This window comes from Rhinopithecus roxellana, chromosome 19 (genome assembly GCF_007565055.1).
Source record: "Rhinopithecus roxellana isolate Shanxi Qingling chromosome 19, ASM756505v1, whole genome shotgun sequence".
NCBI lineage: Eukaryota > Metazoa > Chordata > Mammalia > Primates > Cercopithecidae > Rhinopithecus > Rhinopithecus roxellana.
Window position 1 is genome coordinate 24992100 of NC_044567.1, and position 27191 is coordinate 25019290.

At 44.4% G+C, this 27191-nt stretch overlaps 1 protein-coding gene across 3 annotated transcripts in view; it reads right to left on the minus strand.

The window, feature by feature from the left end:
* Positions 1 to 2615: 2615 nt before the first annotated feature.
* The window catches only part of YPEL2 (yippee like 2), a 64027-nt gene continuing 39451 nt past the window's right edge, over positions 2616 to 27191 (minus strand). For all 3 annotated transcript variants that reach the window (XM_030923385.1, XM_030923386.1, XM_010376819.2), the window contains exons 3-5: positions 12717 to 12760; positions 11620 to 11728; positions 2616 to 6050 (exon numbers count right to left, since the gene is read on the minus strand). In XM_030923385.1, coding sequence (XP_030779245.1) covers positions 5961 to 6050; positions 11620 to 11728; positions 12717 to 12760 — 243 coding nt within the window. In that variant the 3' untranslated portion in view covers positions 2616 to 5960. The remainder of the gene's footprint in view (positions 6051 to 11619; positions 11729 to 12716; positions 12761 to 27191) is intronic.

The window sequence follows — 27191 nt, forward strand, 5'->3', positions numbered from 1 at the left end:
ATGGGTATTTCATAAGATATGGAAGCAAGTTTTTGAAAAGGTACTTTAAGATATAGTATAAAATGATAAGCTGGGTGTGGTGGCTCACACCTGTAATCCCAGCACTTTGGGAGGCTGACTTGGGCAGATCACTTGAGATTAGGAGTTCGAGACCAGCCTGGCATACAGCAAAATCCCGTCTCTACTAAAAATACAAAAATTAGCTGGGCATGGTGGCACGCACCTATAATCCTAGCTACTCAGGAGGCTGAGTCAGAAGAATCACTTGAACCCAGGAGGAGGAAGTTGCAGTGAGCTGAGATTGTGCCACTGCACTGCAGCCTGGGCGACAGAGTCTCAAAAGAATAAAAATGAAAATAAAAAACAAAATAATGATGATGCCGAGACAAAATTGTTCAGCTTATGTTAAATGAAGGCACCAGCTCACAAAATTTACTTACAACAACTGGATATACAAGACAGTGTGTGCATATGGATCAGACTGGAGGAAGAGTACATGGCAAACAAAAACAGCTTACTTATTAGGATGATAGAACTGCCTTGTCCAGTGCCTGGAATCAAACACATGTTTAACAAATATGTGTTGATAATAAAAATAAAAATAAAATAATAAAAATGAGAAAATCTGATATGCCATATGTTGTAACTGTGAATACTGGTCTCCGTTAGCCAATCATTCAGAGATAATACCTCTCCTTTTTGACATAATTTTGTTGTTTTACTTTTTTTTCCCCTTTACTTCATGCAATACTATTTCCAAAGAAATTGGTGTCATCAGAAAAGTCTGCAGAGTCTATGAATATGGGGCTTAGTACACAGAACTGGATAAAGGTCACTCATGCATTTCTGATATCTAAAGCCAGGAGAAGCATTTGCAGATAGGCATGAGACCGGCTGTTTATTCATTAGTTGGCTGACTGTCCTTGGGAAAAACAAGCCCTTAGGATCTCAGTCGACAGATCTGTGACTGGGTTTAGATAGGCCTTTAAATACTTTAATATGAAATGTCAAGATCAAACACACTGGGTCAACAAAGACAGATGAGCTCTTCAAAGAGTTAATATTTGAAAACTTTTATTTTCTCAAATGAGCACCAACACAGATTGGAAATATGACAGAAACAATGCACTTTTCTCGAATACTGAATCACTATGTACAAATACGGGAAAAGGTGAAGACAAATTATTTGAAAACAATTACCTTTGTTATAGAAGCAAAGTGACCTAAAAAATGCCACCAAAGAAAATAAAAACCCAAACCCAACAAACACAGTTTGTAAACACAAGCATAAATAGACTTGGAAGTATTGGAAGATAGTCTCTGCAGGTTGGGAAAGGGACCGACTCCCACTGTCACCAAAATGTTATACAAAAACATATGGGCAGATAGAATTTGGTAACATCAGAATAGCTTTCATAGTTTCTTCTTGGCTTTACCTTTTACTGCCAGTAGATTTCATAACTATTTTAATTTAAAAAAATTAAATATCTCTTTCCTCTATCTAGACAACTAGCATATTTTCTCCTTTGAGGCAGATTCCTTTAAAATATGTAAGTTGATTGTGTTCATGATTTGATTTCTCAGCCTCTTTCTGAACCTGAGGCAATCTGATCTTAAAAAAAAAAAAAGCTGTTTATCACTAAGATATGTGTATTATTTTATTAATGTTAATGTTCTTTTTTTTTTTTTTTTTTTGAGACGGAGTCTCGCTGTGTCGCCCAGGCTGGAGTGCAGAGGCGCGATCTCGGCTCACTGCAAGCTCCGCCTCCCGGGTTCCCGCCATTCTCCCGCCTCAGCCTCCGAGTAGCTGGGACTACAGGCGCCCACCACCGCGCTCGGCTAGTTTTTTGTATTTTTAGTAGAGACCGGGTTTCACCGTGTTAGCCAGGAGGGTATCGATCTCCTGACCTCGTGATCCACCCGCCTCGGCCTCCCAAAGGGATGGGATTACAGGCTTGAGCCACCGCGCCCGGGCTTAATGTTCTTTTAATCCAAACCAGTTTATGTTTAACATGATGTGGCTTCTAAAACAGCTGGAGCCCTGCGATACGTGATTAATACACTCTCATCTCAGTTAGAAGCACAGATTTGACTGTGTTCCATCTTCACAAACAACAGATCTCCTTTACAGTCTGTAAAAGCTGAGCACACAAAGCAAGAAAAAGGAGCAAACCTGCAACAGCTCCATGCTCAGGAAAACAAAAAGAGAAAAACTGTATGCGCCCAAAGTGTAAACTGTAGTTACAGTGTCCCCACTCGAGAAAACAGGAGGCACAATTGAAAGTGCTTTTTACACACACGTGCGTGCACACACGCACAACCAAAAACGTGATTCTGATTTGTTGGAAATTCTTCCAACAGGAAGAATCACTGTAAGTTGTTACTACTAAATTAACTTGGTTTTATTTATTTTCTTTTCTAGTCAATACTGATGCAAGAAAATATTTCAATTCTCAACCTGATTAATGTACTGCAGAGTCTGTTCCACTGGGGAAAAAATGCAGAGAGGCATTGCTTTAAAGCCTTGATCCAGATTAAAGTGATAGAGACCTTAAAAAAAAAAAAACCGAAAACGTGTATTGGTGATCACTGTTTCCCTTAAAATATACTTCATGAAATGCAAAGGAAACCATAGAATTTAAAATGAAAATCAAAAGTGCTCTCAGGGGATCTGAGAAAACAGCACCAAATATATTATTTAAAAAATTAAATATTATTTACAAAAGTATATTTTACAAGCAACTGTTTCTTTTATATATATCCACTTGAAAATCTCTTTATAAAGGGTCATCTCTTTTGCACACACTGATCCACCAGTAAAAATGCACTCTAGCCTATCCTCGTGAACTCAGGAAGAACACTCAGTCAGGTCCAGCTGACAGCTTGTGGGTATCGAGTTTGGCTGTATTTGATTCATGTCAAATCAATCCATCAGCAGCCTGAGACTAATGTCCCAGGTCCCGAGGGGTCTGGGTCTACTCCAGGGTGGCCAAGGTCATATGACCTAGGGTGGCACAGGGGAGATGGAGCTAGAGAGTCTGCTGGCTGGACTTCAGTTCCAAACGAAGGCAGCTGCTGGCTGAGGTATAGAACTTCATGCCTTTCCCTTTCTCAAGTCTCCTTACTCTGTCTCTACTCCCCACACCCCGCCCCCAAACTTGACCAACAAACTCCAATTCCCCCAACCCACCTGGGGTGAATGAATGAGGTCTTTGGTTATGCTCTAAGTCAATAATTTGGTGAGGAAATTAAAGAATGAACTGACTGAGGCCATGAGTTAATTTAGCATCTCCAGAGCTCAGCTGTGGCCTCTCCAAGGCTTCTCAGTGTTAGACAGACAACCCATGAACAGAGCGAATGTTGTAAGAAGCACTTTTGGTTTCACTGACACAAAGGGAAAGCCTAATGAGTTTTTTTCCCCTGTAGTTATGGAAAAACCAACACTCTACTCAGCTCTCTCACAGCAAGTATGGCGCCTTACACCCACTGGAGGCTCACTGGATAGTCACTGAAAAAAAAAAAAAACACTCAGAACCAGGGTCTGACTGGAGCCTGCTCTGATCCATGCAACAGTCAAAGGCCTCATCCCCAAGGAAGAACAGTGGCACACTGGTCTTCTTCTCTGCCCCCCTGGAAACTTGAGGGCACCCCATGTCTAGCTGATGTCACCACATTCCACTTTCAGTTTGAAAGACAAAACACCTACCCCATGTTTAACCCCCATTTTCTTCCTATGGGAAAGACTATCAGTAAATAGCCAGGACAATCCCTGAGGAAAGGGTCTAAGGAAAATCCATAAAGGAAGACTTTCCCTGAGTAGGGGAAGGGAGAGAGGGGAAATCCATGGCTTCTGTGCCGGGAAGCCGGCTTAGGAATGTGAAAGTTGAAAAACCATTTCATTGAGAACTTGGGCCTGTGAGCCAGACAAACTGTTCTTCTGGGAGCAGAATTCAATATTTCTTCTGAACCTCAGTCTACCTTGCAGTAAAGTGGGAAGAACAACTTGATCTCCCAGGGCTGTGAAAGCACTGGGAAGATCTGGACAAGAGGCCTTGGGGAACAAAAGTCAATTTCTAAGAATCCATTTGTCTTACAGGGGCTCTCTCCTGAGAATCCTGGAGCTATCCCGGTTTCTGTCAGTCCTGCCACCTGCCCCTGGCAGGGCAAGCCCACACCTGTCTTGGGGCTCCCATTCCACCATCAGTGCGTGGAGACACACAAAAAAGCATTTCCACCAAGGACGCGCTCCCAACAGAAATTGGTTCTGCTGCAGATTTGATTCTGAAAAGCTCCTGGGCTGTTGGCTGCTTTCATCTCAGTTCATTGCTTTACAGAGTATCCCATCAACTCATTCTTTTGTGAGACTTTTAGGGTGAATTTTCCGAGAGGGTCGGCCTACTTGGAGAAGGAGATGCTGAGAATTACCTAACACGCACAATTATATATTCAGTCTAAGAAATAAAATGAACCCAGTTAAATGAGTTTCAGTCACATACTGTGGACTGGCTGAATTGCTGTAGAACAGACTTCACAGTGTTAATTAAATGTAACAAACTCCTCTTTCTCTTATGGGCCTTACAGGGATGCTCTCCACTTCCCTAATCGAAGGATGTTTGGATGTGGGGAAAGGGTAATATCGGAATTTGGGCAGAACTCCTCCCTGCTGCTGGACCACACTGACAGCAGATTTCTCTCCATGCAAGACATTCAGACCTAAGTGGGGCCAATTAGGGGCATGAGGAATCTACCAGCCAGGTTATTACTAAGCTCAGAGCCTGGGGCCCATGCTTTCTACAGTCTACAGCAACAGGACTGGAGAAAAACACCCAAAACTCTATGAACAAGAAATTGTTGATCCCACGGAAGCCACTGTAAAACCAAGGAGGAAAGATGGACCAAACCTGAACTGGTTCCAATCTAAACCCCTCCAGGGATTACCCCTACCCAGTCCCCTCCCTTACCACACTCCTCTTATGAGGGGTCAGAAGGAAGGGCAGTAAGAATTGCTAATTGATCCTACTTTTTATTTCTCTGGCTCAATATCTGAGCCATTTCTTCAGCGCTCCCAAACTGCAGCCCCTTTGTGCCCTGCTCTCCTCAATTACTGATTTTACTTGGTTGCTGGTCAAAGCCTTTGGGATATTTGGATGTTAAGCCCATTGCAAATGACAGTCCCCTCACACCTTATCTATGGTGCCTAAAGAGGCAAAGATGATGATTGCCCAGAGACTGAGCGAGGCATCAGAGTCATCGCACCCACCTGGCCACTGCCCCAGTCACTCACTGCTGCCAGAACACTCCCCCACTCAGCCCAGGAGAACCAGGCCCTTGCCCCGCCAACTAGAATCAGGGCCACATCTTTGTGCTCATTTGCTAACCTGGCACATTTGGTGTCAGGAACAGAAGCTTCTGGTCAGAGAGAATGCAGTCATGAGGTATTTTTTTTTTCTCTTTGTCCTTTTAGTCAAGTCAATTATTTCAAGCCTAAGTTATCAGGTCTCCAGGAGCAGCGCAATTTTGTTCCTACCTCCACCCTTCCACCCCTTCCCCGCGCCAGGACCCTTAAGAGTTTCCCCTTTCCCTCTTCCTCACGCCCCCATGCCACTGCTCGCCTGACAAGAGGCCATCAGGCAGCTCTCGCACGGGCCCTGGGGCCCTTACCAAGGTGGGCTGCCGCCCATGCGGTCAAGGATCTGTTCCTTTTGTTGTTTTGTTTTCAGCCAAAACTAGAACAGAGAGAGAAGCCAGGATCAACTCACAAACAGATACAAAGCAAAGAGACAGAGAGACAGCAATTTAGAGGCCGGTCACCAGAAAGATGGCGTCAGGGTGGGAGGATGCCCCAGATGGCAAGGCCCCTAAATGGATGGAACCAAGTGTCAGTCACTCTCTCACGCTTGGGAAGAATGTTCGGTTGAATGGCATTCACGTGGACACTGGGTTGGGTAGATGCTGTCCAATCAGTCCCAGCCATTGTCCTTGATCATGTGTGCTAGCTCAATGATGTATTTGCCTTCTTTATATTTCTGGCTGCTTTCAAAAGCATGTTCCTAGGAAATAGAGGAAGAGAAGAGATACTGAACAACCGAAGACAAGAAAATATTTTTTTTTTTTGAGGCGGAGTCTCACTCTGTCACCCAGGCTGGAGTGCAATGACACAATCTCAGCTCACTGCAACCTCCACCTCCCAGGTTTGAGCGATTCTCTTGCCTCAGCCTCCCGAGCAGATAGGGTAACAGGCACCCGCCACCATGCCTGGCTAATGTTTGTATTTTCAGTAAAGAGGGGGTTTCACCATGTTGGCCAGGCTGGTCTCTAACTCCTGAGCTCAGGTGATCCACCCACCTTGGCCTCCCTCATCCTGCTGGGATTACAGGCATGAGCCACTGCACCTGGCCGAGGAAATGACTTTCGTAGCAGAAAAGCAGCGGCGGATGACAGGTACCAGCGTCACCGTGGTCTGGTCCCAGCTTCACCCTCAGTGAGATGATTCCTACCCCTCAAGCACTTTATGTCCCCCTCGCTTAGCTGCAGAACTGAGGCAACACTAGGACTTTCACAATATTACAACAGAATTTTCCAGGAGCTTCACTCATTTAAGTCTTTGCAATGTCACTCCCTCAGTAAGGTCTTCCCCAGCTACCCTACTTAAAATCCAACTTCCACTCCGTACTCCCTTTCTGCCTTCTGCCCCAAACCTTGCTTTAGTTTTCTCCGCTGTACTTCTCACTTCTGAACATACATTATAATTTGCATTTCTATTTTGTTTATCCTCTGTCTCCCATGACTACAATATAAACTTCATGGAGTGCATAGACTTTCATATTTAGTTCATGGCTGTAGCCTTAGAAGACTGCCTGGCACATAACAGAATTTCAATACATAATTGCTGAATGAATTAGTACATTTACATATATATATATAAATCTTGGTTTCTGGTGCTAACGGAAGTTTGCCCTGTGGATAGATCCATAAAGTTTCTGTGTCATTCCTGCTAGTTTCTAAGAACACAGGAAAGCCTGGTTCTAATTTTAAATTGTACTTGTTAGGCTCAGAGATGACAGGGAGAGGAACAAAATTCTCAGAGGCCAGACAGGTCTCCTTTTCAATCAGTTTTTCTTGCTGCTTCTATGTCAGATGTGTGGAGACAGGAGCTGTATAAACTCCAGGCCAGAGAACCTGGCAGCCCTCAAGCCCCCACCAACTGCCAGCCCCCCAGGGGGAGAATGTCATACTAACCACCTGGCAGATGACTTTTCTAAACCCACAGCACTGTGGGCTCTCCCAGTGAATAAACCCCACCGAAAGAAGTCCTGCAGAGGCAGAGGATATAGGGCTCTCTTTTGTTTGCAGAGATACACGCGTTAAGAACATCTTGGTGTATTCTCTGAAGAACACTGGTCATCTGTGTCTCAGCTCCATATGCACAAGCAGTGGACATCAGCCCTTCCCGGAGCCCCCAGAATTAGTAAGGAATTGAGGCGTACCGTTGGGGGTTCTGGGTCACAGTTTTATCAACTGTATTTTCTGTTCTAGGGCTCAGGGGCTTTGAATTTCAGAACAAGAGCTCAGGCACACCACAGCAGCAATTTCCCTAACACTTCATTATTCCCTGTCTCTGTGCACACACACGCACACATGCGTGTATACGCACGACAGAGCAATGTGTTTTGGGAATAAGGTCCGTTGTTCCACAGTAATGTGTTTGGATGGGAAGGAGGAGAAAGCAAAACTAAGAAAATGAGTTTCCCGTGACGAAAAAAAAATTCGGCTGGGCATGGTGGCTCACACCCATAATCCTAACCCTTTGAGATGAGGCAGGAAGATTGCTTGAGGCCAGTTTGAGACCAGCCTGGGGAACATGACAAAACCTCATCTCTACAAAAATCAAAAATCAGCTGGGTGTGATGTCATGCACCTGTGGTCCCAACTACTCATGAGGCTGAGGCAGGAGAATCATCTGGGCCCAGGAGGTTGAGGCTGCCGTGAGCAAGACTGCACCACTGCACTCCAGCCTGGGGCCTGTCTCAAAAATAAATAAATAAAATAAAATAAAATAAAATAAAATAAAATAAAATAAAACAAAACAAAATAGAACTGGGAGATTCACACCTACTTCACAGAGGTAACAAGGGGGTGGTTCACGCCTGTAATCCCAGAACTTTGGGAGATCAAGGTAGGTGGATCACCTGAGGTCAGGAGTTTGAGATCAGCCTGACCAACATGGTGAACCCACGTGTCTACTAAAAATACAAAAAATTTAGGGCCGGGTGCAGTGGCTCATGCCTGTAATACCAGCACTTTGAAAGGCTGAGGCAGGCGGATCATGAGGTCAGGAGTTCAAGACCAGCCTGACCAACATGGTGAAACCCTGTCTCTACTAAAAATACCAAAAAATTAGCCAGGCATGGCGGCACAGGCCTGTAATCCCAGCTACTCTGGGGACTGAGGCAGGTCCTGCTTGAACCCGGGAGGTGGAGGTTGCAAGTGAGCTGAGATCTACACCATTGCACTCCAGCCTGGGTGACAGAGCGAGACTCCATCTTAAAAAAAAAAAAAAAAAAAAAGGAAGGTGCCCTGGACTTGCACATAGGAGGTGACGGATGCATATTTGGGGTCCCTGCTGTGCTGTGCACATCCCAGTGCTTGTCAGGCTGTTTGATCTGTTTTCACGTTGGTTTTCCTCCTGAGCTGTCATCATGACTGTCAGCACTTTGAGGGCAGGCACTGGATCTTGTCCATTTTTTTGGTGTTTAGTCAAAGGCTTTTGATAAACTTTTGTCAAAAGGATGAATCGTTTTATCTGAACCTCAAGCATGGAACAAAACCAACCAACTCAGGCTCGTCGTGTGTCTTCAATCCAGCAATCTTCAGGGCAGTGAGACAGCCAAGAGGCTGGGAAACACGGGAAGGGGAGAACTTTTCTGCACTTGATCTTAGCCAAAAGGCCAAGAAGCAATGAAGAACATTTCTGGATAATCACGAGCAGAACCGTGTCCCCCACCCCAGATCACCCAGAGGGGGCCTGTGACTGTACAGAGGGAACAGAATGGCCAAGTCCAGATTCTCCCACAGGAACAACCAAGCCGACCATAGGAAGCTGTGGCTAACCCATCTTGGCACCACACAACACACGGTCTAGGTTTTTTTTTGGGTGGGGGGGACAGAGTCTCACTCTGTCGCCCAGGCTGGAGTGCAACGGCATGATCTCGCCTCACTGTAACCTCCGCCTCCTGGGTTCAAGCAATTCTCCTGCCTCAGACTCCTGAGTAGCTGGGATTATAGGTACCCACCACCACGCCTTGGTAGAGATGGAGTTTCACTATATGTTGGCCAGGCTGGTCTCGAACTCCTGATCTCAGGTGATCCACCCACCTCAGACTCCCAAACTGCTGGGGTTATAGGCCTGAGCTATTGTGCCTGGCCCCATTTTTGTTTGTAATCCTGAAGATTTCCAGGGAATGGGGAAAATGGAATCTGAAGGCAGTGCTACCAGGCTCCACTGCAGATTCCACCTGGGGCAGTTTTTTTGTTGTTTTCTTTTGTTTTTTTAATGATTTCCACATTTTCAAACTATTTCAATGGAATCATAATTCTGTGCCTGGCATCTATTGCTCACATTATTTTATATGTGTATAAACATATTTTTTTTTCCCCAAAAGATGTTATTTTTAGAGCAGCATTAGGGTCACAGCAAAACTGAGCAGAAAGTACAGAGATTTCCCACATACCCATTACCCACCTCCAGATTTCCCCACTATCAAAATCCCACACCAGATTGGAACATTTGTTACAATGGATGAACCTACATTGACATATCATTAGCACCCTGCAGCAGGTTTGACAACTCCTTCAGGCTCCTTCAGAAGCCAGAGGCAGTTCATGAGCCATATGACAGGATAGGGAATTTGAGACATTTTACATGGACTAAATTGCCTTCCCAGAGACAGGAAGACCAACTTTTCAATATCCTCACAATGACAGGGAGGGCAAGAATAGAAAGGAGTGTGCAATGCATGGATGTACACATGCAGGCTGAAAAAAATCTGCCAACAATAATAACAATAACAATTTAAGTAAATTCTCACTGACATAGGCTCTATGCAAGGTGAAGACCTAAGTGTTTTATGGGCATGATCCTATTTAACACTCAAACCAACTCTAAGTATGAGGAAACTTAGCATAGAAGCTAAGTAGCTTGTCCAAGGACACACAGACAAATAAGTCATGGAGCCCAAATTTGAACCTCACTCTAGCTGCCTAGATGGTTCTTAGAGGGTTGCCTAGATGGTTCACGCTAGCTAGAGGGATTATAGGGGCAGTGTCTATGGTTATATGGTGACCCCAGCGCATGTTAGAACAATCAGTCCCCAGTGTTGAAGCAGATCCTGGCCCTTCTCTCCTCTCACTCTGGCAAAGGACTGCTCACTTTTCCCTGGCCCCAAAGGGACCTTAACATTTTTTGCTGAGTTAAACAATCAAAGAATAATTGTCCATTTGGGAGAGGTCCAGCCATGACTACATCTGACAGTGGATGTTAATTAAGGCAGTTTTCGATAATGACTTGCTCAGGGCCTGGGACCTAGGTGTTTTAGGAATATTTATTGGAGCATCAAAGTATAGTGGCTTCAGAGCATGGGTTCTTGATCAGGCACGGTGGCTCATGCCTATAATTTCAGCACTTTGGGAGGCCAATTTGGGAAGACTACTTGAGCTCAGGAGTTTGAGGCCAGCCTGAGCAACACAGTGAGACCCTATCTCTATTCATTAAAAAATAAATTTGTTGGCCAGGCACGGTGGCTCACACCTGTAATCCCAGCACTTTGGAAGGCTGAGGCTGGTGCATCACCTGAGGTCAGGAGTTCGAGACCAGCCTGGCCAACATGGTGAAATCCTGTCTCTACTAAAAATACAAAAAATAAGCCAGATGTGGTGGCGCATGCCTGTAATCCCAGCTACTTGGGAGGCTGAGGCAGGAGAATTGCTTGAATCCGGGAGGCAGAGGTTGCAGTGAGCCAAGATCACACCATTGCACTCCAGCCTGGGCGACAGAGCGAAACTGTCTCAAAATAAAATAAAATAAAATAAAATAAATTTGTTTAATATTTAAAAAAGAGCATGGGCTCTGTGTCAGAATACTACTACATGGTCGCCTCCTTTGAGAATGAAAAATTTAGAAATAAAAAATAAAAGAATATTACATGGATTCCTACCCTGGTGTGGCTATTAAATGGCTAGATTGCCTTGGACATATTGTTAACCTCCTTAAGTCTCAGTATCCCTATCCATAAAATAGAGGTGAAGATAGCACCTAACCTCTAAGGCTGCTGATGTATGGCTGGCATATAGTGAGCTGTCGAGAAAGGTTATATGCCATTACTATTATTATTTATTACATCTAAAGGGGTGTGTGTCTCAGGGGTAGGTGTGAAGGAATGAATAGGAGGAGGGAAATATATCAACAGAAAGGAAAGAATGAATGTGGTAGACAGGTGACTATCCTGGTCTAAGACAATCCCACAAGGCCATGGAAAGTCAGTAGAAGAACATGTTCTTCTGGCATAAGGCTCTTGGCAATTCCCTTCCAGCCCTCTACCAACCAGGCTCTTTTATACTTACATATTTCCAGCCCAGAGTGGTTTTGCAGTTTTCACAGTAAATGTCTGCGACTGCATGCAGTCCTGTTAGCAACACTCGCTCTTCTGCAGGCCCACAGCCCACATTAACTCTATGTTGAGGCACAAAAAGAGAGAGTGGGTAGTCAGTGACACGCACATCAGTCATTCAAGCTGAGCTTCCAGCAAAAATTAACTGGGCAAGGCTGCCCCAAAGGGAGCCAACCCTGAGCTGAGCAGGTCTAAACCAATCCCCAAAAGGTGGCCACAGGGAACTATCTCAGCTGGAAGGAATTTCAGATCTGCAAGTTCTAGTGGAGTGGGTCTACTGAAATAATCTTTATGGTTGAGAGTTTGCTTAAAATTTTAATTTTTCTAACAAATACTTTCAATCTGTGACTTAGGGGGACAAGCTGACAGCCACACTGTGAAGTCCACAGCCACAGGCACAGGTCCTCACAGCTTACTGAGGACTGAATGACGCTGAAGATGCCACACATGGCAGCACAGTGTGGTCCTCATACAGGAATGAGTGATCCCTGGGTGCTGAACAGGATCTACTCCTTCACAGGGTGCCCAGCTCAAGCCACAGGCCAGATTTCCATTTTTACAGTTTATCAGGCTTATGTGGGCTTCAAGTTCCCTTCCCAAGCAAGAGGTGATAAACCTGGTGCCCGGAAATGGCTGAGGGCCCTGGAAACTATGCATCTGCCCGAAGTGGGCCTTCCTTCCTCCTTAGGTCCCATGGCAGATCTTGGTGTCTTATTCACCCCATTCTCTTCCCCAGTGACATATCTCAGATCTCATTATGAGCCCTCCATGTTGAGGCTCTCAGAATCTCCTCAGCTTCTTCCCTGTGGGACTACAGTCCTCTGATGTGCCCTCTGAGGGGAGTGTAGTGAATATATTATTTTTAGCCAGAGATGTTGGCAAGAAATGTTCCCCAAAGGTAACTGACTACCAATTGTGGAGAGTAATGCTCCACAGAGTTTTACTGTGGCAGAGAAGGCAGGGTTCATTGTTTAATCATCATCAAGGACTGCTTTTTCCCAGCCCTCGAATCTGCACCCCACAAGGAATGTACCATTCAGAGGCACTCACACTGAGTTAAAGAGGTATGCTCGTCCTTGACTTCCTTGGAACGACTGAAATGCAAGAAAACAAATCGATAGTTAGACATCCATTTCACCCACCCGTTTGGGAAACTGACCCCAATCGCAATAAGCATGACCTTCCAGGACTGACACAGCAAAAGGGAGTACTGAGCCAGTTAATGGTGCTGCTGGCAGATGGCATGGGGGCAGGGAAGATGGCAGAATAAACAGAGCCACAAAGCTTGATCTGGCCCACTGGACTGTTTTCACTAGCCCAGGTGACAAAATAAAAAAAACCCAAACCCACCATGTCATTAAAAACTTCTTCCCTCCTGACATTGCCTGATACAATTAATTCACGTGAGATCATTAATCCGCATTGGCGTTCCTGGTCCCACTTGATTTTAGCCATCTGTGCTGGCCACAGCTTTCCCAGGCTGGCCCAGGCATGGAAACCACCACAAGCTCTTTTGCTTGGCCTCTTGGTCCAGCCCTAACAAAGGCAGCAAAAAATCCCCAACCCAAGAATAAACTATCCAACTCACACTCATCATTTGTCATGCCTTCTAGAAGCTTCTAAGTGCCATGACAGTTTACAATCCTAAATGTGAGCACAGGAGCTCTTTTGAGATGTAAGCAACTCGATCTCAGCATCACAGAAATGCTCATGAAGCAGCAATTCCACTTTAACCTCTAGCTTTACACAGGGGTTTCTTTCTTCTGGCTGGAGGGAGGCAGGGAACAGGAGAAACAGGAGCCAGAGCCTGCCGTGCAATCTGACATCTGCTTTCATTAACACAGGCCCTGTCCATGTTTTCCCTCTCTGGTTACACTGAGAAGCCTGCCTGACATGAGCCAGCCATGTTCTGCACTGCTGCCTGCATTTTTAATGTGGCCTAACAACGGTGTCCTGAATTTAATATCTTAGTCTGCCCTGAAAAGCAACCAACAAACAAGGAGGTGAGTGGCTAACAGATGACCAGAGGGTAGGTGAGCACCAGACAGGACTCAGATTAGCACGCGAGACAACCATTTTTGTCAGATGTGCAGGACGTCAGAGATCAGTGCTGCCGGCCAGTGTGAAAGACAAAATTCTTTTTTTTTTTTTTTTTTTTTTTTTTTGAGATGGAGTCTTGCTCTGTCACCCAGACCAGAATGCAGTGGCGCGATCTCGGCTCACTGCACCTCCATCTCCTGAGTTCAAGTGATTGTCCTGCCTCATGGGTGTCCTGTCATGGGTGGCACCCAATGACACCCATGTTCTGGACTCTTCACGTTCCCTGCGTTTCCTTTTTCTTTCTTTCCTTTTTATCCCCCCCAAGATAGTCTCACTCTGTCACCCAGGCTGCAGTGCAGTGGTGTGACTGTGACTCACTGCAGCCTCCACCTTCTGGGCTCAAGCGATCCTCCTGCCTGAGCCTCCTGAGTAACTGGGACCAAAGGTGCATACCACCATAACCAGCTATTAAAAAAAAAATTATGGAGACAGGGTCTTGTCATGTTACCCAGGTTGGTCTTGAACTCCTAGGCTCAAGCAATCCACCTGCCTCAACTTTCCAAAGTGTTGGGATTACAGGCGTGAGCCACCGCACCTAGCCTGTTTTCCTTTGTCTTAGCACTAGCATCCTGGATTGAAATCATCTGTTTATTTATCTCACTCCCTCAGTAGACTGTGAGCTCCCTGAAGGCGTGCGCCATGTCTACAATCTCTCTCTGAATGCCCGACACGTAAGCATGTGCATCTGGCACACAGTAGTCATTTATTACATATTCTGAGTCAATTAAATTGTCTCTAGTTTCTTTCGTTTTCTATAAACAACTTTACTGAACTATAAGTGACATAATAAATGGTATATATTTGAAGTATACCGCTATCACCACAATCAAGATTAAACTGCTCATCACACCCAAACATCTCCTCATATCCCTCTGAATCCTCCCCTCTGAATCCTCTTACCATTTATAGATTCATAGGTGATTACAGCTTTCTGTCACTATAATTTATATTTTCTGGAATCTTTTTTTGAGACAAGGTCTCACTCTGTCACCCAGGATGGAGTGTAGAGGCATGATCATGGCTCACTGCAGCCTTGATCTCCTGGGCTCAAGTGATTCTTCTGCCTCAACCTCCCGAATAGCTGGGACTACAGGGGTGCACCACCGTGCCTGGCTAATTTTGGAATTTTTGTAGAGATGGAATCTTGCCATGTTGCCCAAGCTGGTCTCCTGAGCTCAACCGATCCACCCAATCTGCCTGCCTTGGCCTCCCAAAGTGCTGGGATTACAGATGTGAGTCACCACAACCAGTCTAGAATTTTTTAAAATAAATGAAATGTATTTTCATTTACAGTGTATATGTGTTTGACTTTTTTCACTCAGCACAATTCTTTTTTTTTTTTTTTTTTGAGACAGAGTCTTGCTCTGTCGCCCAGGCTGGAGTGCAGTGGCCGGATCTCAGCTCACTGCAAGCTCTGCCTCCCGGGTTTATGCCATTCTCCTGCCTCAGCCTCCCGAGTAGCTGGGACTACAGGTGCCCGCCACTTCGCCCCGCTAGTTTTTTGTATTTTTTAGTACAGACGGGGTTTCACTATGTTAGCCAGGATGGTCTCGATCTCCTGACCTCGTGATCCACCCGTCTCGGCCTCCCAAAGTGCTGGGATTACAGGCTTGAGCCACCGCGCCCGGCCATCACAATTCTTTTAGGATTCATCCATGTTGAACATATGAACAATTTATTCCCTTTATGCTGCTGAGTAGTATTCTATTTTATGGATATCACAGTTCATTTCTTTTTGGTTTGGTTTTAATAAGAGATTTGAACTAGCTGCCCGTCAAATCCCCTTCTAGCTTCAAAATTATATTCTATTATTCCATGGTCCTAAGTTACAGGTAATTTGAAATGTCATCCTCCAAGAAACATTTGCTAAGACCTTCAAGTTCAGAGCTTAGAAGAAGGTGGCTATTGGGAAACAAATTCCAGAAGAAAGCAGACAGGAAAGTAACAGGAAGCAACAGAGCTTCACCATTAATGACAGAGAAAGGCTTTGAATAATGCATTCACTTCTTTCTCATCCCTGGATCACTGACTCTCTGCCAGACACAATTAGAAATACAGGGAGACAGGCAACACTGTGAGACTTACCAGGGCAGCGGTATCCCAGCAAGGTGTGCAAGACAACCCTTTTCCCCAGGGCAGCAAGGAAACACTAGCTCATTTTATATATTTTATCTTTAAAAACTAAGTTTTGCTAAACGGTTACAATACATGGATTGCCACTAGGCCTTCCCTGGACTGGCATGTGTCCTGTATGTATAGGTATCTGGAAGGAAGGGGCTCCACTGTGGGGGTCAGAGGTGACAAAGGTGTTCTTCTTCTGCCTCTGCTTTCAGCGTACAGTGAACACCACTGTTTCTGTGAATAAGGCTAATCTTATTTTTTTGAAAAACAAGATCTTTAAATAACAGGATCGTTGCAATGTTTTGCATATAAGATAGAGTACTACAAAGGGGTTCATTTATGGTAAAGTACCTGAACCTTGCGCTATAGAGAGAACTGGCTTCTGTCAATATTTTTACCTTATATTTTTTTTGTGGCTAAAAAATGATATGCTTGTACAAAAATTAATTTGAAATGCAGATATTCAGAAGAAAATCTTTGTGACCTTGTGTTAGAAGAGAGTTCTTAGATACACCAGAAACACAATCTATAAAAGAGAAAACAACTGATAAACTGAACTTCATCAGAATCAGTCCACATTAAAATGGTTAAATATTTTTTCTTTAACTGACAAAACCAAGTGTTGGCATGAATATGTAGCAACTGGAACTCTCAAACATTGCAAAACAGTACAGCAACTTTGGAAATGAGTCTGGCAATTTCACTTACCCAAGTGAAATGAAAGCCTATGTTCACACAAAAACCTGTATGAGAGTGTTTTTAACAGCTTAATTCATAATCGCCCCAAACTGGAAACAACCTAAATGTCTCAAATGGTGACTGGATAAGTAGACTGGTATATCCATATAATACTATTCTGCAACAAAGAGGAACAAACTATTGATATACAGAGCAACATGGATGAATTTGAAACACATTACGCTAAGAAGATTGGTAAAAAGAATGTTTAACTATAAAAGTTAGTGAGAGAGATGGAATTGATCTGTTATCTTGGTAACAGAAGAACCGTACTCTTAGGCCCTATAAGAAAAGAAAGTCTTATAATCACTATTAGACTATATATTTATAAGACTGTACAACTAAATAGACTGTAAGACGCCCAGGTCCTAAGACTTATCTATGTTAAAACTCATATGACTCATATTCAAAGAGTGAATTTTACTGTATGTAAATTAAAAATTTTTTTAATTAATAAATTTGTAAAATAATAAGTCATTTCTAAAATCTATGCCTGCACACTCTATTCCTATATCTGTACAATTAGGAATTGTAAGCAATTCCCTAATTGATTTAAAACTATTCCACACAAAGAGTTTCAGAGGGGTTTGAACCTTTGTTCATTTTCATATTTTTTAATTCTTTTTTTAAAATTATGTTTGTGAGGATAATTCTGAAATATCGTAAGAATACTTTTCAGTGCTAGGTGTGATAGCTCATGCCTATAATCCCAGCACTATGGGAGGCCGAGGCAGGAGGGCCACTTGAGGTCAGGAGTTTGAGACCAATTGGTCAACACAGTGAGACCTCATCTTTACAGAAAAAACCCAAAACCAAAATCAAAAAACCACTTTTCTTGAGAGTTTTCAAGAACAACCCTCTCATTAGAATAGGTCTTTTGAATTACTGTATCAGAAAGTGATCAACCAAGATTTTTTTAAAGGAGTATATCCAATCACATATACCTTCAATAAAATTTAAAACAATTTTATAATTATTTTCTTTCATCCATTTAAATTATATAAATGTTCATTAAAAACTGTATGCTTACAATGTACATATTACATGGCAGCACACATATGTAATTTATAAATAAGTATATACATATTAGGAGTTTATGCTCAAACATTTTACTGATAGGGGTATGCCATTTTAAAAGTGTGAAGGCCAATGTTCTGGGGGTTCCTGTCTGCTTCCAGGCTGGTCCTAAGAGTCACTTTCTCTGGCCTGACACAGATTAGAATTCCTAGAGAGAGTTGGGGTGGGGGAGGGCACGTGGCAGAGCAGAGAAATGCCAGCCAGGCCCCGAGGCACCTCCAATGCTTCCTCCAGGCCTGGTTTGAGAGAGTCTGCTGGGAGAGGCCCACACGTACAAAGGGTACTGAACCCCCTCTCAGGGCTGTCCTGGTGGCCACAGCCACTCAGGTTCCCGTGAGGAGCACTATCTATGAACCTCTGTTTCCTCAGCCTGGCACTCGGGATCAGCTGTGTTTTTTGAGGCAGAGCTCTGGAAGCCTTTTCCATCATGGGTTCCATTCTGGGGCCCCTGCCAAGTCAACAATTATGATGAGAAAAACAGCCATGGAGAACAACAAGCTTCTTGCAGATAGACACAGACAAGAATAGCCCCAGCTGGGTTACTGGATCCTGTGGGGCCCAGCCCTGCCTGGCACGGCCTGGCACTCCCTGGAGTGAGGGTGGTACCGAAGGTGGGGAGACAGAAAGGAAGTTAAGGAAGCAATTAGAATAAAGCAAACAGAATTTCAGACCAGGAGATGCCAAACAGACTGTCAGACACATTTGTTTGCTGTCATTACTGCCAGGCAACAAGGCAGCTCTTTTCCATGTTGTGTATCAACCAAGGCTGGTGTGCAGGCCTCCAGGAAAGGGTTTTTGTTTTGTTTTTTAAGCCGCACAAAACTTTTCTTCTGTCCTTTAAAGTAACGTAATAGTTCCAGGCCCAGCCCTTCCAGCCAGCTCAAAGGAATGGAAAGGGCTTTGAGTTTCCTGTTTAGTAGCCAAAACCACGGATTTTGGGCCCCTTTGCAAGTCTGGAAGGCAGAAACTCCTTTTAAAAGTAGGAGAACCACTGAAAAATGAATACTCTGGATTGAAGCGGGAGACAGCAACAGAGCAAACGTGTGAGTTTCTTCCCCCGGTGACAGATACAGGTTCTCACCTTGGAGTCCTATTCACTTGAACAGGCTTCTCCCTACATGAAGGGTCCAGCAGAGGAGCAGAGCCTCTCAAACTTCGGCCCCCTTCTCTCTCTAGGAAGATCAACCATTAGCCACCGAGCATATCCCTCAGGAGGTGCAGAGAGATCGGGGAAGCAGACGCCCACCTGCCTCACCAGCTAACACCTGGGAACTAGGTGACCCCTTGCATATCTGCACAGGTTAAGAGGATCTAGTCTTGGCATCAGAAGATTCAGGTTCAAGTCCTGGCTTTACAACTTCAACTTATTAGCCACTTGACCCTGAAAGAGTTAGTTAACCTCTGAGCTGCTCCATCTTTTTCATCTGTAAGTAGAAATCATGGCCATTTCCTAGGGTTGCTGAGAACAGTAAGTGAGGTAAATGAAGCACAGAGTAAAAAGTCCCTACCTCCCCTCTTTGGCCTTTTCAGGAGCCTGGAGGACAGAGATGAAAAGATTGACTCTAACCTACTTGGTTCTTCAAACCTCTTTCTTTGGTGACTTTGGTCTCCCTCTTTCTCTATTATGCCCAAAGGCAAGGCTTCCCCACTTTGCAATTTGATGTCTCCATCAAAATGGAGAGATGGGACTGAAGCTCCCCATGAGACTTTCCAGTTACAATTTTCTGTGAATCCACCTCTCTTAAAGCACCTGGCACTTGCTTCCTCAACTTACCACTCATACACAGTGTTACCTGCACAAGTTTCAAAGAGTCATATTGCCAGGGTACAAGTCCTGGTTGTGCTATATACTAGCTATGTTACTACCTTGAAGCTCATTAACCTCTCTGAGCCACAATTTTCTAGTCGGTAAAACAGGCACAACAAAATAGCTCTCACTCACACCAGATCTGTATAAGAGATAAGTTAGGGCTGGCCGTGGTGGCTCACGCTTGTAATCCTAGTGCTTTGGGAGGCCGAGGAGGGCAGATCACTTGAGGTCAGGAGTTCGAGACCAGCCTAGCCAATATGGCGAAACCTCGACTCTACTAAAAATACAAAAATTAGCTGGGTGTGGTGATGCATGCCTGTAATCCCAGCTACGTGGGAGGCTGAGACAGGAGAATCACTTGAACCTAGGAGGCAAAGGTCGTCGAGATGGCGCCACTGCACTCCAGCCTGTAAGACACAGAAAGACTCCATCTCAAAAAAAAAAAAAAAAAAAAAAAAAAAAAAAAAAAAAAAAAAAAAAAGAAGAAGTTAGATATTGTTTACCAAGTGCTTCATAAACTTCAAGACTCTATATACTTTGTTACTGTTAGAATGTTTCTATTATACAGCTTTAAACAAAACTCATTAGGCTAGGCGTGGTGGCTGAAGCCTGTAATCCCAGCACTTGGGGAGGCTGAGGCAGGTGGATCACTTGAGGTCAGGAGTTCGAGACCAGCCTGGCCAATATGGCAAAACCCTGTCTCTACCAAAAATGGAAAAATTAGCCAGGCATGGTGGCGCATGCCTGTAATCCCAGCTACTCGGGAGGCTGAGGCAGAAAAATCACGTGAACCTGGGAGGTGGAGGTTACAGTAAGCTGAGGTCACACTACTGCACTCCAGATTGGGTGACAGAGTGAGACCCTGTCAAAACAAAACAAAACAAAAACCCCAAACTTATTGATGTGCTGAGTTCAAAGACAACCAACAAAAAAAACTTATTGGTACAAACATAAACTTGAGCTTTTGAAAATTGAGATGTAATTCACGTTACCATCACCCTTTTAAAGTAGACAATTCAGTGGTTCTTATATTCACAAGGTCACGCAACTATCACCACTATCTATTTCCAGAACATTTTCACACTCCAAAAAGAAATCACACACCATTAGCCATCAGCCTCCATCTCCCTTGCCTCCAGCCTCTGGCAAGCATAAATCTACTCTCTGTCTCTATGGATTTGCTCAAGGCACTATACATTTCAACCCTTTAAAGTACTTTTAGGTGTCTCAGTGAGAAGGCATCAGAAATGTTTAGGTAGAGATACAAAGGAGGATTAGTAAAACCTTTGCCCTGAGTGTTGGCTAAACCCCAACAACTCAACAGATCTCACATTCTGTAGGGAAGGGTCAGATCAGTCCTTTTTCCATTCTTTTCTCCAACCATGGCTAGGCCTGGTGAGGTTTCCCATATTGGGTCAAAGTAAGCCATAGGCTCCATTCCAAAGAGCTGGAACCCAAGCAAAACAGTCCTAGATCCTGTTTGGATTTCAGCCTTGAGGATGCATATGGAGAAAGTGAGAGGGGTGATGATAAAGAACAAAGTTAACTCGAGTGCAACTGAAAGAAGCTGTGAACATTTAGCTAAGAGGAAAGACTGAAGGGGATTTATTCCATCTTCTCTGCAATAAGAACAAGAGGAAATAGACGGAAATGAGGGACTTGAGTTAATTATAAAGGAAGAACTTCCTGACTCTATTTGTCTTCCACATGGGGACATAGGTCACCAGTAAAGACTAGAATAGAACAAAGCCACTGTATATGCTTATGATTTTAAAAAGACTGTCACATACCTGTCTAGGAACCTTTGAGATGGGGGTAAAAAAGCCAAGGGGCGAAAGGATGGCTTTCTTAAGGCCCCTCCTCTTGTGGCTTTGAGCTATGGTAGTCTCCATTCACTCACACATTCCCTCAACAGATGGAGGGAGGGGCAGGGAAGCCACTGGCTCTAAAGGAGGAAATATCTGCTGTGTGGAGTCATAAAATTCCAAGAGCATGGGAACATTCATGATGCTTGAAACTGTGAAAACAAAAGGTGGTGAGGGGGCCTGGGTGCTGGTGTTTTACTGATGAAAGGGAGAGATTCAGCCAGGCATGGTGGCTCACGCCTATAATCCTAGCACTGTGGGAGGCTGAGGTGGGTGGATCACCTGAGGTCAGGGAGTTCAAGATGAGCCTGGCCAACATGGTGAAACTTAGTCTCTACCAAAAAATACCAAAAAATTGGCTGGGCGTGGTGGTGTGCACCTATAATCCCAGCTACTCGGGAGGCTGAGGCATGAGAATTGCTTGAGGTAGAGGTTGTAGTGAGCTGAGACCACGCCATTGCATGCCAGTCTGGATGACAGAGTGAGACCGTGTCTCAAAAAAAAAAACAAAAAAAAAAACAAAAAAAAAACAAAAAAAAAAAACAAAAAAAAGAAAGAAAGAAAGAAAGAAAGAAAGCAAGGAGGAGGCCCTGGGATTTAAGCCATTTAATGATCAGACTTTTCAAATTCCCTTCCTGTTGACCTACACGAACTGGGCCCTTTTAGAGTCCTTTTAGGAGTCTCAGTGACAAGGTATCAGAAATATTTAGGGGAACTAAGCCACTTTCAGGGATGGGCCTAGGGAATGGGGCAGAGAGAGATCCTATGAGATCTGTTGCCTCATGGTGTCATGTTGCCTGATATTCAAGGGAAAGGATGCAGGCTTTGGAGCCTGAGAGGGACTGGATCCAGCCCTCACTAGCTGTGTAACATTGGGCCAGTCACTTAATCCTTCTGAGCCTCAGGGTTCTCTACAGAAGGGAGAAACATATTGCCGATTCAATAACACCCTATTCCAGAGGGACATGGTGAAGATGAAACGATTTTGCATTAAATGATTGTGTGTATAGTAAGTACCAAATGCGGCTCATAAAAAGCATTTAATAAATGTGCGTTTCCCTTCACACCAGCACAGGCTTTAAAATGGGAGCTGCGTAACTAGTCTGGAGGGGCCAGGCTGTTCAGTCAGAGCTCCCCAGACTCTTCCAAATCCCCCTACAGCTTAGACCCCATAAGTTCCTCTCCTACACCTCTTCCAACTATCCTAAGGGCTTCAAATGGGGCTTGGGCAGTGTGGTTGTTCTCTGCTGAACCAGGAGCAGGATAAACCTCTCTAGTCTGTGGCATGGGGTTAGAACAGCAGATGCCAAGGTAAACATGCAGCCAGTGGGAAAGCAGATGCTGCCAGCTCTCAGCATCCTGCAGAGAAGGAGTGAGGCATGGGAAGCAATGCCTCACCCAGAAGGATGGAGAGGACGGGATGGCCATGATCAGATATCCCCATCCTCTACAGAAGAGAGGCCAACAAGTCATCCTCACCAGGTCTGTTTAGGAAGTCTAGCTTCTGAGTTAGACACTAAGGGTGGTGCCAGGACACGATGGCAGTCAGTCATTAAGAGCTGGGCCCTCTTCAGTTCAAATATAAGCCAGAATCATCAGGAGGGCTGAAATACTGGAGCTCAAATGTCTCTCAAAGCCATTGGGCCCTTGAAAACAATTGTTAGAGTTAAAAATGATATGTAAATTAATATGCCTAGGAAGAACAAATACCAATTTCCTCACTTATGTTTCAATTTGCATTCCTGATCCCAAAGCCAAATGGGCACTGGCAAATGAAAATGTTCTTATACTTCAAAGGCTGCCTATGAAGTCAGCGGGCAAAACCTATCGACCCCCAAAGTAAGACTTCCTTTGTAACCAATCTAGGCAAAAAAGGCCTGAGAAAGCCACCCTCCACAATGGAAGCCACACGCTACAGAGGGGATTGCTTTGAAAATATTCTTTTTCTTTTTTTTTTGAGATGATGTCTTGATCTTGTTGCCCAGGCTGACATGCAGTGGCACGATCTGGGCTCACTGCAACCTCTGTCTCCCAGGTTTAGGCGATTCTCCTGCCTCGGCCTCCCGAGTAGCTGGGATTACAGGCACGCACCACCATGCCCAGCTACTTTCTAATAAGCAATCACTACAGTGAAATTAAACTTTGTAGATGAGACTGAGGTGGCTCATAAAAGTGAGTTAGAAATTATGAAATAGGGCCGGGTGCGGTGGCTCAAGCCTGTAATCCCAGCACTTTGGGAGGCCGACACGGGCGGATCACGAGGTCAGGAGCTCGAGACCATCCTGGCTAACACGGTGAAACTCCGTCTCTACTAAAAAATACAAAAAAGCCAGCCGGGCGAGGTGGCTGGCGCCTGTAGTCCCAGCTAGTCGGGAGGCTGAGGCAGGAGAATGGCGTCAACCCGGGAGGTGGAGCTTGCAGTGAGCTGAGATCCGGCCACTGCACTCCAGCCCGGGCGACAGCGAGACTCGGTCTCAAAAAAAAAAAAAAAAAAAAAAAGAAATTATGAAATAACAGTTATGGCTCACACTCATATGATAACTACCATGTATCAGGCAGGATTCAAACAGTAACTCCAAGCAAAGTAACTTAATCCTCTCAACAAAAAACAATGAAAATCAGGTAGGTACAATCATTCTTCCCACCTTACAGATGAGAAAAGTAAGGCAAAGACAGTCTAGGAAATATGCCTAAGGTCAAACAATCTGGCCGGACGCTGTAGCTCATACCTATAATCCCAGCACTTTGGGAGGCTGAGGCGGGCGGATCACCTGAGGTCAGGAGATTCTGACCAGTCTGCCAACATGGTGAAACCCCGTCTCTACCAAAAATACAAAACATTAGCCGGATGTGGTGGTGGGTGCCTGTAATCCAGCTACTAGAGAGGTTGAGGCAGGAGAATCGCTTGAACCTGGGAGACAGAGGTTGCAGTGAGCCCAGATCGCGCCACTGCATGCCAGCCTGGGCGACAGAGAGAGACTCCATCTCAAACAACAACAACAACAACAACGACGACAACAAAACAAACCCACAATTAATAAATGATGACAGAGGTCCAGGCAGTGTGGCTCTAAAGTCCAGGGGAGAATGAAGATGGGGTCATGAAGGAGGTGCCATCCAAATGACCACCTAAAAGGAAGGGAGCCTAAACAGAATGAGACTAAAACTGACAGGTATATAGTATGCCAGAAAATGCAAAACATTTTCACATGTGAACTGATAAAACCTCCAAGACAGAAGAGGACACTGAAGCCCAGCACTGTTTAAGAAACTTCCCCAGTTTCACACAGCTTGTAAGTCAAGGTCAGAACTTTAAACCCACAGCTTTTGACTCTAAGTCCCAAAATTTTTCTAGAGGGTATTCACTGGGAAAGTCTGTCTCTCTGATGAAGAAGGATGGATCGATCTGTCAGAAGTTATGAAAATCTCTTAGGCTATTCAAATTTCTCTGCTCTGATTCCATACTGACTTAGCAATGTCCTAAATTTAATTCTCTCGCTCAAGTGGGTTTATCTTCAACAAAGACAACATACAGTCCAAGCTTTCAGGATGATCTGCTCCACTGTAAATTAATGCATTAGAATTGCATTTTCCCAATTAACTTCCTGTGAGTTGTGTTACTCTGAATCACTTCACCAGAGTTCGGTAACTTGAGTGAACAGATAATATAAATTTGTACACCTACAATGCTTAAGGCTGACTGAGGACCGCCGAGGGGAATACCCTCTGAGTCCCAGCCTAAAAACAGCTTTTTCATCTCAAGACTGAATGAATGATTCTAATTTAAAATCTCTTGGAAACAAATAATTAAAAGCTAAGAAACTCTAAATCCCTTCTTTCTTTGGCACCAGGACCACACGGCAAAGAACTAGCAAAGAATACTGAAGAATACTTCAGGAGTGGTAAAGAGAAATATTTAAGTAATTACAGGCCACTAGAATCTCATGCAGTGGGCTATAGTTTGGGTACAGTGGAGGATCTCAAAGGAAAACATACACACACGACTTTATCCAGTTTTAAATACACTCACAGATACTGGGATTTGAAAGACCCCTCCCTACCCGTAAAGGTCAACCATGCACCTGAAGCATGGCTCTCCCCCACATTTCTACCAAACCTCTCCTTGAATACTTTCAGGGGCAGAGAACTCACTACCTCCTGAGGAAGCCCATTCTACTGCCAATCATTCTGACGATGCCAAAATTCCTCATGTGAGCTGAGCTCTTTCTCCTTAGAGCTTTCTGATTCCTCCATCTTTAGATCCTCGGCACCGTTACACTTCAGGTTATAGATTTAAAGCTCTTATCTCTCCCACATGAGGTGTTCCTACTACGTAACTTCTCCAGTTTAGTAGCTTGGTAGAATGAAAGAATTATGCAGTTGGATAAACTGACTAGGTTCAGTTCCCAGTTCTAGCACTTTCTCTGCCATGTCCTCTTGGTTTGTTCAGCTTTTGGGTCAAGAGTTCCCCATCTGTGAAATGGGATAACAATATCCACCTTCTTCCTATCCGTCCCTTCAAATTTTCCCTGTGTGGCCTGGTCTGACTATGTTCACTATTGTTTTCTATACCTCTTTTTCATTTCATACTAAAAGGTGTTCCCTAGACACTTCCTACACTTTCCTTCTAATGCTAATCAAAGCACCAGGCCTTACTGAAACAATTAATTGGGCTTCAGGTTGCATGCACAAACCAAAGTACATAGATTTACATGATTGTCCCTGCTGTGGCAGTTGTCCAACATCAGGCTTTCCTCCGGTGAGCGCATTAGCATATATTCACCTTCAACCATTTTATTCCAACCCTCCGGGACTGGATTTAGGAGTAGACTTATGTGAAACAGGATCAAGGAAGAGACAATGTTACTTGAAAAGGTCATGGTGGTAAGAATTATGGTGGGGATTGAAGAACTCATAGCCGAAGGGCCTTATGAAAGAGACATGGGCATATAATTGTTAGGATTTGAGCATAGGGTGCTTGCCAAGATGCAAGAGCACACACTGATGCCTCTCAGTATTCCCTCCAGAAATGGAGCATAACTGGGTCAGAACAGCCAGACTACCCACTCCACCCCTGCCAGGCAAGGCTAGATCATCTGCTTTCAACTAGGACGGTGTCCTTAGCGAGATCCCCGATACTCTGAACTGGGATTGCATCATCTGTGAAATGAAGGGATTGAGCAAGGTCTCTTACAAGGGTGAACATTCTGTGAGTCCGTATTCTCAAGAGAATAGATGCCTCGCATATTAAATGAACATTTCTGACTCAGACTTCTCTTGTGTTTTCAAACTTCCTGTTTATCTGCGTAAAAAGCAAGTCTTTTCTGCTCATCAGATGACCGACCTTATCTGATCATTCCTTGAGACTCCTATCTTGAGACACAGAAACATAAACCCCCTTCTACTTATTTGGGTGCTCAATCTTTCTTGGCCAACGCAAGTGCCCGACTTGTTGCAAAATATCAAGCATTGGAAAATAATCTCCAGAGCAAAAAAGCTTTGTGTCACACTAAAGCAATCTCCGACGGTAACAAATTAGAGGGAAACCCAAGTGTCCAATAAGAAGGGAATGGCTCAGAATGCTGTGATAGGGCCAAATGAAGAAATATTGTGTCTCCGTGATGACAAATCAACAAATACCTAATGAACAGCCATGTCCAGAGCCTTGCTGGGCACCGCAGAGAGCACACAGCTAGTCCATCTAGCCACCTAGAAAACGGGACTAAAATACATTAAGTCTAAAGCAGTATAATTTGTGGCAATAAATTATGGTTGTTAAAGGAGTTCAGAGAAGATGGATGGGACAGGAGGAGA